Source organism: Chlamydotis macqueenii, chromosome 2 (genome assembly GCF_036417535.1).
Source record: "Chlamydotis macqueenii isolate bChlMac1 chromosome 2, bChlMac1.mat, whole genome shotgun sequence".
NCBI lineage: Eukaryota > Metazoa > Chordata > Aves > Otidiformes > Otididae > Chlamydotis > Chlamydotis macqueenii.
The window spans coordinates 98,843,165-98,857,927 of record NC_141557.1 but is presented as its reverse complement, the minus strand read 5'-3'; the positions used below and the strand labels follow the sequence as shown (position 1 = coordinate 98,857,927).

General features: G+C 37.9%; 1 protein-coding gene across 4 annotated transcripts in view; it reads left to right on the top strand.

Moving 5' to 3' along the window:
* Nucleotides 1-14,009, top strand: part of STX17 (syntaxin 17) — a 31,926-nt gene extending 17,917 nt beyond the window's left edge. For all 4 annotated transcript variants that reach the window (XM_086740513.1, XM_086740516.1, XM_086740514.1 and 1 more), the window contains 5 exons: nt 4,112-4,331; nt 8,001-8,119; nt 8,200-8,250; nt 10,337-10,423; nt 11,151-14,009. In XM_086740513.1, coding sequence (XP_086596639.1) covers nt 4,112-4,331; nt 8,001-8,119; nt 8,200-8,250; nt 10,337-10,423; nt 11,151-11,390 — 717 coding nt within the window. In that variant the 3' untranslated portion in view covers nt 11,391-14,009. The remainder of the gene's footprint in view (nt 1-4,111; nt 4,332-8,000; nt 8,120-8,199; nt 8,251-10,336; nt 10,424-11,150) is intronic.
* Nucleotides 14,010-14,763: the final 754 nt, after the last annotated feature.

Sequence of the window (14,763 nt, the reverse complement as noted above, 5' to 3'; positions counted from 1 at the left end):
CCAAGAAATTTGTAACATATATCCTTCATTACTTTGAAAAAACTCCAGAGAAAATAAGTGAAGGTAAGACTGCGTTTGCACAGCTAAGGTACTGCAACACTTTTTAAAAAATGTTGTTAATGTTTGAGGGAGCTTAAGGTGGTGGCTTTGTTTGGAGGTGCTGTTTACTTCTTCATATAAAATAACAACATGGGGAATGGAGGGAGAGTTCAATTACTTTGAAAATTCAGCTGTCACCATTATTGAAAAAAAATTACGCTCTGAAAAACAAATACTGAAAATACTTCTCCCTTAGTGACTCTGTCATTTTTATCATGTGTCCAAGATGTCTGTAGAGGAATTCCCATTCATAAACCACTTAGAAGGAGTAGAACAGGGGAAGATACTTTGTATTTTTAAGGGTAGTTCTCAAAACTGAATACATATTCTCATTCCCTCTCTTACTTATTTAAAACTGTGTACTGACTAATAAGGTAAGCTAAATGGCCAGATGTGTACAGTTGTTTTCAGCAACGGTGATTTTTTTTTTTTAAGTTTACATGAAGCCCTCCTTTTGCTCATTTTTCTCCTTTTGTATTTTACTTTCTGATAGAAATTTATAGTTTATTCTTTGTTTTTTATTGAATGTGTTTGTAAAGATTTTGAAAAGAATGGGAAAGCAGTGCTACTTCATTATGTATGACTTCCCTGTTTCGTTCAGTTTTGGGTGTGTTGTTAGAGTCAATAGGTTTTTCACAGTACTTGTGAAAACCCTGCCACTTCTCATTTACTCTTCTGAAAAAGAAATCCATTATATTTATTCACGTAATATAGTGAATACACCAACCTGGTGTATCTTCCAGACTTACATCCAAATTTGTGGACACTTTAGAAAAATTGGGCTTGGACTTTGTGTCCCTATCTCAGTTCTGCATCTGTTCAAGAAGAACAGTGAACCTTACTCCAATAAAGTCCTTTGAGACCTAGGGTTGAAAGCACTTATATCATAGCTGTGCAACATTGCATATTTTTGCTATATAATGAAACCAAACAGCATAAAGCTGAGACTAAGGGTTTCTGGTGAAGAGAGCAGAATTAGAATTCATAATGATGTTGAGAAGAGACCTGAAAATTCAGTGTATTTTGGATGAGGATGAGGACAATCGTTGGCTGTATAGATCCAGCATGGGAAGCTGTTGGGCAGCACTTCTGCAGAAGAGGACTTGAGGGACACAGAGTGAAAATGAACCAGTAGTGTGGTAGTGATACAAAAAAGCCAATAACGTAGTGGGATGTATAAACAGGAGAGTAGTCAGTGCAGTCTCTCATATGATCTCTTTGGTCAACATTAGTAGGATCCCAGGTAGAATAGTTAGTCCAGTTTTGGCACCACACTTTTAAGGAAGCTAGGACTGATTGCGGAGTATTCAGGGAGGGCGATGAAAATCATTGGGAATAGAGAAAACTAGACTTATTTGGAAAGACTGACAAATTAGTTGTTTTGCCCAAAGAACACCTGACAGTGGCATGCTGGTTGCAGAGTACAGAGCTTGTCTCTGATTTGAACAGAGAGGATTAGAAATACCTTGTTTAAACTAAGGGAAGACACATTATGTTGCACATAAGGAAAATGCTGTAGCAATTAGGATAATTTTTTACACTGAGGGTTGTAGAGCACTGGAAGAGGTTGCCCAGAGAGGTGGTGGATGCCCCATCCCTGGAAACATTCAAGGCCAGGTTGGACGGGGCTGTGAGCAACCTGATCTGGTTGGAGATGTCCCTGCTCCTTGCAGGGTGGTTGGACTAGATGACCTTTGAAGGTCCCTTCCAACCCAAACCATTCTATGATTCTGTAACAGGAAGAGCAAGGTAGCTTGTTAGATTAAGATGGGAAATGGATGAGCAAAATTATTGGGTACCATATTTCTAATTCAACTCACTATCTTCCAAAGCTATTTCTTGTATCTCCCTTTTTTAAATTGTTAATCAGTATTTTTACCTGAGGTTATCCTTAAATAATGCAGCCCAAATTGGCTAATATTGCTCTTAATTTAAGCATACAATAGAATAAACTCTTAGTAATTTGACAGATTATTTTTACGAATCTATAGCTCTTTCTTTGATTGCTTAGTATGGCTCATGCAGTGTTACTTCAATTTGTTGTTGAATTAATTTCCTTCTTCTCTACATTTCTATTGGGGTTTTTTTGTACATGTTAAAAAAATAATTCTACTAATGTATATAAATAAAATAAATTCCATCTAGACTCTGCTTTTCCAGGTAGACAATATTGCCTTTCTAAGGCATTACCTGTACCTTTCTTTTTCTAACCACTCAGTGGTGTTAATCCATTCAATTGTTCTGCTGTGAGAAGAATATTCAAAACAATTGGTAAATAGTGCAGTAAATAGTATAATTTGTTATATCATCTGACAATGTAATGCAATGAATATTATTTTTATAACAGCCTTATTTTTCTATAATTAGATAAAAACAATGAGTGGTGTAATTTAAACTATAAATTTCTTCTTTTCATTTGTAGAAAAATAAAAGTTGTGTGCATTTTTAGATTTTTAAAAGCCTAGGCAAAAAAAAACCCCTCTATTTTTGCTGTAGACAGAAGTTTATCTCACAGGAGATGCCTGCACACAACTCCTCTTGCTAGTTGTGAATAGTTTATATCTTCTCAAAACTCTTGTAACTAAAGAAATATTTCTGTATTTTATCATATTTGATATTCCAATCAAATATATTCATCCTTCTTCTGAAAAAGGAATATAAATATTGGAAAAAAAAAAGAGTAATCCTTCTCCTTTGTCCCTCAAGTTGTCTTTACAAAATGAAAATTATAGTTTCAGAGGAGTTGCGGCTTGTGAATGACTGTATCCTGAAGTGCTATAATCACTGCAGCCGCTTATTTAAAAAAAAAAAAAGTCAATTTGAGAAGCAATCACTTACTTTATTTGGACATTATTTTAACTTGTTGCAACTTCTGTAAATATTTTGGCAAGGTCCTAAATGGATCACAGACACCAAAATAATGTCAGTAATTGCATAGTGAATTAATTACTTAAATACTTCAGTTTAAATTCAAAATAAAACAAGCTGACTTCTTTACTTGGAGAAATGGATAAAGTATAAAATCGACAATAAGAAAATAAAAATATTGATGGGGGTGACTTAGAAATATTCCTCTCTTGTTTTGTGGTTGGCTGATACTACGGATAAATTAGTTCACCAGAGAAGATAATAGGTGCCATCTCCTCCTTGACCTTTAATTCTCACTCTTCTGAGGCAAATAGCTTAATTTTCCTTTTGGAAAATAGGCCATGTCCAAAAAGCCTTTTAGCAGTATGTCCAGGTGTAGAGACCGTTGCGTTGGGAGCTGCTGCCTCCATTTATTTTTTAATAGACAGAGAACTGAGTGACTTCACATGGCACAAGCAAATATAAAAAATACAACAGACTTAGTGAGCTGGTTTGGATGTAGTGGCGTCTCCAAGTAGGAAGTGCTCGGAAGTACCAGTGCCTTCCTTTATGGACAGCGTTGAGCTCTGGTTGAGGTGACTAAATCGCTGACTCACTCAGTATCACTGTTGACTGCAGGACTGTCATCCGCCTTAGGAAGAGAAGGAGGTGGATCATTTACGCAGAAGTGATCCTCTCTAGGTTGAGCTACTTTAAGTGAGGACAAGCCCGTTCTCGGCAGAGTGCCGTATTTTTCATGGGGTGACTCTTCTGCAGGAGCAATACAGAAAGAGCAGGGAATAGGAATGAGTCACAAATAACAGAGTCTGGCAGACGCAGGATGGATTCAAGGGAAGGATTCACTGTCTATTGGAAGCATGGGCTTTTACGGCAGTTGGGGGCATCTTTGACAGGCGAACCAGCTGCAGTCAGACAATGCAGTCTGGAAACAAAAATGGATGTAGCGGAGAGGTGACCTGGAACACAGGGATTGCTTGAAAGCTGGAACTTTCGGGGGTCTTTTTGGTCGTAATTTACTAAAACTTAGAAATGGCACTTTAATGATTTTTTAAAGATAATCAAGATGATAGTTTCTTCCCAGACACAGAAGGTGTCTGGTGCTCTTATGTAGTAAGCTACAAAATAACTCTTAAAACTGTTACAGCAACTCCGAGCCAATATGAGAGAGATGGAGAAGCTCTGTTTGCGAGTCCGACAGGAAGACATCCCAGTTCTGCAGAGAATGATAAATCCAGTTAAAGAGGAAGCTTCATTTGCCGTAAAAGACTTCCTGCAGCTCCATTCTGAATCTGCAGAAGAACTTAAAAAGCAACTCGAAGGACAGGAGGATGCCTCTTTAACCAGATCTGCAACTGTAGGAGGAGGTAGTAGAATTTCATTTCTGTGTCTCTGATACCTATTTTGACAGCTACTTGTTTGTATGAGGACTGACTTGGTCTTTCTGTAGGTCATCATCTGTTATTTTCTTTTATTTTCTTTCTTTACCTGCCAGTGCACTTACACTTCTTTTGTCTTCCTCTGACTTGAAAAGCGTTCATAGGAACTTTCTTGCTACCATTTATGCCCCTTGGTAGCAGCAATTTATTTGTGTCCTAGTCTTTATGATACTCACTTTCCATGCTTATATTATTCCTTGGACTCATCTTAACTGTGTGTCAAATTCTTGATATCCAGGGCATTGAAGAGCTTTGCTGAAGCCATTTTCCTTTGCATCAGGAGAATTTACTGTCATCTGCAGCATAGCCTATTTTCTTAGTAGCTGCCAGGCTCTTTTGCAGTCCTTTATCCTTTAGGAACTTCTTCCCCATAGTTTCTGTTAATCAGTTCACTGCATTTATTGATATCTCTTTTAGGGGGAGCTCCTTGTCTTTAGTCTTTTAGTCTGAGTTTCAGAGTAGTGAGCTCTGATAATCAGTGATCCCCTTCAATGGTATTAGCTTTTACTTTCAGGCTCTTTGTGAGCTCATCTGTTACAATCAGAATTAATTGTAAAATATCTCTTATTTTGGTAACTTTCTGCAGTTGTTCGCAAAGCATTCTGGTGTTTCATTGGAAAGGCCTTGTCCTGGCTTATTGCTTTTCTACCAGTTACGTAGGTGGTAAATGGGAACTCGAATTTAATTTCAAAGCACAGGACTGCTTTTTTAATCTGAAATACCTTTAAAGTGTGGAGGACATTGAGCATCACTGCTCTTCAGAAAGACGAGAAATTGATCAGGAAGACTGGGATGAGAAGAACAGAAAAATATTATTGGAATGACGTGCTCCTTAAGTCCCCTCAAGAATACGGAAATAATTCACCCTATTTAAAGTGAAATGTACAGGCAGGCAGGCAACTAAATACAATTAAACATATTTTTTTCATGTTTGCCTGATGGTGAAAGCAGTTCTGTTGAATTGCTAACACAGATGCAATACATTGCCTATTCTTTTGTGCTTACAGGCTGCAGTCCTGAAAGCACATCTTGGCTGCTGATCTTAATCGAAGGAGCTTCAGTGTGCCCCTTCTTTATAGCTTGTTGCTTCCCATCTGGTAGGGAAGGAAGGAGTTCACAAATTCAAATCGTCCATTTAGAAGGCATGTCAGTGAAATGATGTGGTCCCTTCACCATCCTCAGCTCAGGTCTGGTAGAAATGGAATTTAATTGCATTTTAAACAAATATTAACAAAAGGTGAGACTCCACTCTTTAAATTACTAAAATCTTTTAAGCAACATATTGAATCTTCCAGAGCATTAGATTTTTATCTTGAGTGTAATGAGATGTGAAGCTGCTGTATGAAATCTGCAGAGGTGTTTTGTATTATTGCATGTCTGTGGAGATGCTGTGAGTGAACTGGTGGAGCCACTTCAATTCTCAGTTCTATTAAAATTGGTTAGACTTGATAAAACATCAACTAGTGAATACAAATTTCTTACTGATACTTTCAGCCCAAATGTGACTTCACCTTCTCTTACCCTTCTTGTTCTTTACCTTAGTTTTTTGAAATGAGTAAAGAATTGTCTTGAGGAATTCTTTCCCACTATTTTTTAGTTATTAGAAAATTATAACAGTGTAAACCTACTTATTAAGTTCTCACGTTTCATTTATGTAGTTTGAAGGATGTGTTTTTGCACAGTAGGTCAGCAGAGATTGTTAAGGTCAGACCAGAGCAGGGAACATAATTTGTGAGGAAGCAGTTTTGTTTAGTGAGCATTTTTTTCTTTTGAATTATGAATATTTTAATTTCAATCAACTTGGCATGCAATTGACAAAGAGATTAGGGAAAAGTATGCTTTTCTCGGCAGAAGAAACTTGATTTTGAAATAGGATTGCGAAGGATTGAAATGGAATAAAATACTCAAAACCAATGTTAAATGTCAGAATATGTAGCAGAATTGGTTTATCCAAAAAATGCACACATTTGGATATGTGATTAGTTATACTGAAAAGGAAAAGGAGTATTTGAGAACTGAGCATATAACATTACTTACTCTGATGTTACAGATTAAAAATATGTTCTGGAAGGACAGGTAATGATTGTAGAAGGTGAAGTGCCTTCCATGTCTGGATTTTTAATGGAAAAGAGGTAGAAATAGTTAGAAAGAAAAATGAGCCCAAAATAAAACCCCAAATCACTTACTCCATCTGTGTTACTCAGCTACTCAGCTTACTTAGTAATTATGGCTGAATAGCGGCTTCATTGGTGCTAGACCTCTGTTGATCTGAGAGTAGTAAGATTAGATCCTTAATGTATTTTGAGATACTCGGATAAAAATGTTGAGAAATGGACAAATGTTATGAAAATGTATAATTTTTATTTTATCTTAAATTAATTCCATGAATAAGCATGCACTATTACTGATTTTTAATGAATATTATTATTTTTATTTATTTTCCATTGTTCGTATCTTTTGTAGTAACAGTTATGGCATATTATTATAGTACCTTGGCACATTTGTTGTTTCGAAAGAAGATTTTAATGCAGTATTTACAGTTTAATATTATTAGACATATCTAAGCAGTCATCCCCATATTAAGTTTCTCTTGATACTGCCCTCCCAAGGAAGGAAACATCAGTGTCCTACTAATGTCGCTATCTTTCTTCAGAAATGGAAGTTGTCTAAATTAACATGATCTTTGCACGCTGTTTACATACATACGTTCTCCAGTCTGCCTTTCACACTCTCAAGCTATTCCTTAATCCTTGCTATGAGAAGCCAAACTTGTTTGTTATTATTCTTTATTACCACATCATTACTTGTCCATAATTATGCACAAGTCCGTTACATCCACAGTGGCTCAAGACTGGGCTCTTTGACTGGAGGAGGTATATATGTGTGTATGTGTGTCCATTGGAGCTGCTCTCCCTTGTACTACCTAGCTGTCTCTCATTCCCTGTTTTCCCACCGTACTTTGTCCTAATGCCTTCTGCATTCAGTCCAGGTGATTTAGAAAGGAAGATACTTGAGAATATCTCCTTTACACTGCTGAGCTTCAAATGTTTGCCATCCTCACAGTACCGTTACCCAACTGGATCCAGCACCGAATGCTGGTGTTACTTGGTTTTCACTGCTTTTACTTTGAAAGCTTTTCCATCCAGCTTCTTTTTGTCCCAAATGGCTGAAAATCAAACTGGTAGCATAATAATAAATCATAAACTGAATAACTGCCTGTTCAGTTTTGGAAGCGCAATGTTTTTATGTGTTGTATGTAAACAAAAAGATTTTGTCTCAAGCTCAGTTTTCTTAGCTCAGTTGATACAAAATTCATTAACTGACCTTGAATTCAGAAGGATAATTTAATATAATTCTCAGAACCTATTGTGAAAGGGCACTGATAGAAATGAATCCATTTCTTCAGCAATAACTTCCTTTTAAGAAACTGTCTAGTCCTGTGATTTTCCCTTTATGATCATTTTCAGGGCTGTTTCTTGGCTTGAATTAGGTTAAATATCAATTTATCCTTGAGAAACATTAAGAGTGAGAAACTTTGCACATCACCTGCATTCTGATCCAGTGCATTTATTTATAAACATAATGCTTCTCGTTCAGAAACTTTATATAACACAGAAGTCAAGGACGGCTCCCAAAGTTTGATCCAGATCTACTCCCGCCTTCCCGAAATACCTCAGGAAGAAAATGCAGCTGAGTCCTGGGAAACTTTAGAAGAGGTATGTTGGAACTCCCTTACTGCCACGTTGGTGCTCTTGTGTTTAGCAACAACAAAATCACACTTGTTTTTTATTTGTAGGACTTGATTCAGCTTAGCCAGTTGGTGACTGATTTTTCTCTCTTAGTCAATGTAAGTATTAATTCTGCATTCTATTCCAGATAAAATCTTGTACAAAAAGAAGGTGAATGGGTTAACTCCTAGGTGGGGGGAAAAAAAAAGATGAGCAATACTTCTGCCCTTAATCTGAACTCAGGCTGAGCTACTATCACTAGCAGAATAACATTAACTGAATTTATTCAGTCCAATATTTAAGGTTATGAAATCCTAGTCACTGTTAGGAACTTCAGGGAAATGCCGGTGGAGGCAGAGCAGTTTCCTCACAGTGAGCTGAGATGCTGTCTCTGCTACTTGGGAACTATGGTAAATACACCTATCGTTTCAAAGCCTATACATTAGATACTTTACAAAGTTGTAGGTGATGCATGTAGTGCTTACACCAAATTGTCTAGCGGTAAGGTGAAAGGTTTTATTTTTTTTTTTTTGAGTACCAACAGAAGAGGACTGTTCAAAAGTGTTAGTTTAACTAGTCAGCTACCCTTTCTGGTTAGAAAACTGACAGCTCTTCCTTCTCTACATGGGTGACTCCTTGCTACAAGTATCTTTGTGGCTCTCCTGTTGATTCAGGCTCTGTCAGGGTAACTTTCTGAGGAGGCAGTAGTCTTCTGTTTCGGCACTAGTGCTAGTACTTGCTCCCGTTCTTGTCACCAGAGCAAGTACTGGCGTTCTAGTTAGTGCCCTTGGCCACAAGCTGAACCTCAGCAGAATCTCTGCAGTGTTGACTTCTACCCAGGTGCCATTCGTTTTTACAGTTTCTCATCATAATGATGACAGTAGCCTTCACTGCACACAGTGGGTGTCAGGTACTTTTCCTGGCTTAAGCAGGAGTACTAGAAAAATCTGAAGTTTCTGATCAGTTTCTGAAAAATCTCAACTTTCGTCATAGCCTTCTCTGCTCTCTCAAATGTAGCTGCCAAAAGGTCGTGCATCTTCATCATTCACACTCAGTTCCCAATGTTCAGATCTTCCTGTGCCTCAGGAACTAACTTAAACCCACAGTCCTCATCTCCTAGGAGAGTTCTTTAATCTCCTTGTTGTTAGGTTAGTTGGGATAGATAAAATAGCTTTTATCCTTTCTGCTGAACATGTGCTGCTTCATATATTAAAAAAAAAAAAAAAAAAAAGACTAAGATTAATTAGGCTGGAGAGAGACTGCAAATTTTTTTTTTTTTTTGGTAGCCTAAATGTTAGCAGCCTTAGCTAAAAATAAGAGTTCCTGTTCCCAGGACTTTCTGGATTTTACACATAACCATCATTGGTTATAACAGCAAGTATATAAAGTGTGTGGATTGGATAGTAGATGAAGGTATCAGAGCTAGTGGATTCATCAGTTTCTGAATTAAAAAGAGGAAAATTCAAGTTCAGAATGCCTTTTTAAGCTGAGCACTAGCTATCTCATTATTTTGTGACATAAAACAGCCTGGGTACTGCTGAGATTAAAATAAGAACAAACAAACCCCTTTATCTTCCGCTCTGGTGTTCTCTGAGAGAGACTGCAGGGGAATCTGACTGCATTTGGAGAAAGGATGGAACGTTTTTATAAAATCAAACAGTAAAATACAGAGCAACAGCAAGTATATTTTCAGTACTGTCACTACTTTTAAAGTTGAGTCAATCTTTTATAATGTCATAATTAAACATTTCTGTTTAGCTTTCTTGGTGCAGCTTTGTATGTTGGAGTTGGTACTGATCTTATAAATGCTCTTTATAGAATTTTTTTTTTTAATGTGAAACTCAGCAGGAAGCAAAAAGGCTAGTTTGGGTTATTTTTCCCTTTGGAATGTGAGTTCATCTATTCACAGAAAAGATTTAGAAATCAGATGCTTTGGGTTGTTTTCTCTAACTGCAGCAACACACTGTATAATACCCACACCATATTATTACTTAATAGTTAAGATTTTTTTTTTTTTTAAGTAAGTTTGTAGTTTAAGCACAGTTTATCAGCTGCTGTTAATGAACCACCATTAAGGCTGCACGGCTGCAGTGTGTAGCAGATGAAAGTGGCTCTGGGGCCCTGATTACAGGCATTAAAATGGTGTGTATTGGCTCACTGCTGCTTCCCAGCGGGTTACCTCACTCATAATTCCTTTGCATCTAGGCTCAGCAGGAGAAGATTGACAGGATTGAAGACCATGTCAACAGTGCTGCTGTGAATGTTGAAGAGGGAACCAAAAACTTGGGGAAGGTAGGGATCTGCTCCTGCTGGTGAATCAATGGTACTCTGCCTCCCAGCAATCCCCTGTATTAACCCAATTGATCTGCCGTCTTTAATGCTGAGGGAGCCAGCAATTAAGGAAATAAGGAAGAAATGACCCACAGGTAGCAGGGAAAAAAAATAATCAATCTTTCTTGTAATTTTCAGTCACATCCAATCCAGGAAATACTTTTTTTTCCTTTTTTTTTTTTTAATGCTATTCTGTTGCTACTTTGTTTTATCTATAAAGACAAGAGCATTCAGCAATTGGCTCACAAGAATCAAATAAGTGTAAAACAACAGTTTGATTATAACAAACATGCAGTTTCAGTTCTGTTCAATGTAGATGTCGGTGATAGTTGCTAACAAGCCCCAAACCTAGATTCGGGCATGTGACTGAAAAGTCTGAGCATTTTTGCAGTTTCTCACTTGATTTAATGATGGAGGTAACAAATAGCATACATAATCAGCCAGAACCACGTAAAAGGACCTGGTTCACAACTGCATACAGGAGAGACCTCAATTTTGAATTGGTTTTAGTATGTTCTGTCATACGTGTGGGATAGTAGATCATCTTTTTTAAAATACTAATTAGTAAAGTTTATTTATGACTGAGCATTCAAATCCTTGCCAAGAGCAATGAGGGGAAAAACGCGCATCACCACAGGCAAGTATTCTAACTCTCTTCTTTTTTTTTTTTTTTCTTTCCACTTTACAGGCTGCAAAATACAAGCTGGCAGCTCTGCCTGTGGCAGGTGCAGTCATTGGTGGAGTGGTGGGGGGTCCTATCGGTCTCCTCGCAGGCTTCAAAGTGGCAGGAATTGCAGCTGCACTTGGTGGTGGGATTTTGGGTTTCACAGGTGGAAAATTGATACAAAGAAGAAAACAAAAAATGATTGAGCAGGTCTCTTGCAGCTGTCCAGAGCTTTCTTGCCAAAGTGCCAAAAAATCCAGCTGAAGTATAGATTCATTATGACTAGGAACAAAAGCGTAGTAGCTGCGCTAATGACAGACTTGCAGCCTTATGCTTTAAATATAAGGCCGAGTTGTGTGAATTTCGTCAACAGTACTGTTTCTTGGGAGGGGTGAAACGGTAATGCCAGAACTTCTCTTTTTAGATGTGTTATTGACAACATCCTTTGAGAATCATATGGATAACTTTTAAATACAAAATTCTTAGGTGAGCTATATGCATAGCTGTAATGATGGGTGACAGGTGCTTCATGCCAAATTTCCACAGTGTCTTGCAGACAATACAAAAAGAGAGAGAGTTGGAAAACCCTAGTGCTTTCCTATGAACACCACCCAGAAGCTGGAGCTTTTATTATTGTGCTCCAAAGAAAAGGAAGTAAGCTCCATCTGTCTTTCACGGTCATAGTACTTTGCATTTACTTTAATTTCTCTGGATCCCAAACTCCTCCTGTGTATCCCCCCAGGACAAGTGACTATACCCGTACAGTAACGCACAGGGAAGCGTTAGCTGCCATAGGGGAAGGGGAAAATGCTGGGTGAGCAATGTGGGGGAAAAAAAATCCTGATGTATCTCCCACATCTGCCTCCATCAGCCAAATTAGATCAGGATCATAAGCAGCTTTTCCCCTTTTCAGTTACTTTTTTTAAAATTTGTAAATTCTTCATCTTGTTCAAGGTGTAGTTAAGAATTAAACAGTCTAAGCAGCAGCCCTGCAGGCAATAATTTTCCGTGGCTTTTCAATGACTTGGCTTGTCTTGAGAACACCGTACAGGATGAAGTACTGGCATTCTGAGCCCGAAGCCTCAGCTTACTTAAGCAGTGCTTACTGCAAGATGTTGCCCTTGCCTCTCATCTCCTGTCACCAACAGCGCTCTGGTGGGAGAGCCTGGAAGGCCGTGCTGCAGCCAAGCCCACTCCCTCAATGGTCTTTATCATCCCTCAAGGGTGGCATATTAGGCACCAGGTCAAAGATGGTGAAGCAGCGAGTCCAGGGAGTTACCCCTTAAATGGTGCGAGTAGCAGCTGACAGCCCCAGATGATGGGTCTATTTTGAAACCATCAACCTGACTTGTAAGCATTTGAACCACTTTTTCAGGTCAGCTGTACACCTCCTGCGTACTGGTCAGTTCTGAAACTTCCGCTCCTATCCACACTGTGGGGTAGCTTCCCAGCCTTTTCAAGATTTTGGAACGTGCTGTGGAGCCCATATAGGCTGAGATGTTGTTAATGCTTTTGCTAGCTTTTTATAGCGGATGCCTGTATTCTTACCATCCTTATTTTGCTGCTTAAGAAGCTTTTTGCTTCTGGAATTTTTATTGTTAAATATGGGAGTGTTAACATGTTTTTATTGTCGCATAATCATACTGTTGTTACATAATCTACTCTTCAGCACATGGTTCTACCTCCATCCTTCCAGGACAGTTCCCACACTATTGCTGCTACTGTTTGGGAGAACAGAAATTGAGGTTGGGAAGCTGCTTTTTAAAGTTTTTAAATTGTTCAGTTCATCCTGAGCTCTGCTTGAGTCCAATTTTATTAGGTGAACACTGAAGTCAGTGTTCAGTGATAAGGCTCCTTAGCAGGGAACACTGTGTAAGGAAGGATCTTGTAAAAAGAGCTCCCTTTTCTTAACCAGTACTTTGATACAATCATTGGAAATTGTCTACTAATGTGAGATTGTAAGTTTCCGTGCCTAGAGACACTGTAAGCAACTGTTAGTTACAGCACAAGTATCTTTTTCTGAACAGTTCTTCCTTTTTACTTTTAAAATATGATCGAAATTGCTATCATCAGTCAGCGCATTGTGTCTATTTTAAGTAGGTCTGAGGCTCAGGGAAGCAACGCATGCAAGAACAGTTTTCACAAGTAATCACCAACATCATTGTCAAAACCTGCATGTGTTAAAGCCACAGTGCCTACATCTGTAAAAGCAGCTGACGTGGAAAACATGACCCAAGTAATTCAACTCATTTGCTCCTGTCAGGAAAAGTGCAATTTTAAATGCATCTACATTTGATGTAAACACATTTTATGAGCTTCTAACAACTTCATACTAAGGCTGTTCATTCCTTTGATATTTAATTTCTACAGTTAAAGAAAGAAACTAAGGAAAAAAAGTGTTCTTCATCAGAAACTGTGGTTGATTATTTGTATGTTTTTAAAAAGCTATGTCTGCCTTCCTACTGTATGCTTTGAAACCTTGTGCATTTAAGTGACAGCCACAGCAGAGACATTGTGGACTCTACCCCCTCCCCCCAGGCTGGACTAATGCCAGGACAATCTAAATTAATAAAACTGAATTCCTGACACAGCTTATACAAATTCAGCTTGGTATGCACTCATTTTATGAGATGTCTAGCACAAAAACTATTCTTCCTCCTTGCGTCTTTAAGGAAGCAATTTCAAAACATTGTGTACACACTAGGCTTGGGAGACTATTATTTAAGCGATGATTTTTAAAAATAGATGGGTTATTTACATATGTGATGAAACATGGACATCTGAGTAACTAAACTAGCATTTAAATTGCTAGGCATGTTAGTCAGAAGAAATGTAAGCTATAAAAATTATTTCAGACTAAATAAAAGGGTTTTTTGCCTATCAGACTGGTTGTAGCATTTATTGAGAATAGTGGGGTTTATTTCCTTTCAGCATCTAAAATAATATAAAATTCATGAGAGATTTATAAAATAATTGCATTACCAAGATTTTAAGAATCCTGTATTGAGTTACCAAACACATGCTTCAGTTATTGAAATATTTACATTCACTGAAATTAACACAAGTTCCTGAAATGTTGCATGCATCTAGTAACTCATACACTAACTAAGATGTAGACTCCATAAAAAGAGAGTTCGGAATGGTTTTGTTCCTTGAGGATAACACTAATACTGTTTGAAAGCCTCCAGAAGTGTTGAAGGGAGTGGTTAGCTGGGCACCAAATGCTTAAAACCACTGATGCAGATGATCAGAGTCAAAAGGGCTCGATTTGAAACACATCTCGCATTTTGTCCAGCACTTGCACTCTCTAGGCAAATTTTCTAACATCAGATACTCAAAAGCTCAAGTGATACTGATCATCATGTTAGGCTAGACTTCAGCTAGACTTCAGCTGTTCAACCTTCTGCTTACAAAAAAAAAAAAAAAAAAAAAAAAATCTCTTGAAAGTTGGTACAGCCAGGCCAATGGTCATGAAGAACCTAGGAGAATCAGGTCCAACTCCAGTGAATACACAATGAAATGACTCGAGTGCACATCTAATTGTCTACCTAGTGCTGGGATGCCAAAGCTTTGGGTATAAGTCCTTATGAGAAAAGCAAACTTGAATTAAGGAATGGCAGAAGGGGTTTCTCTCTTT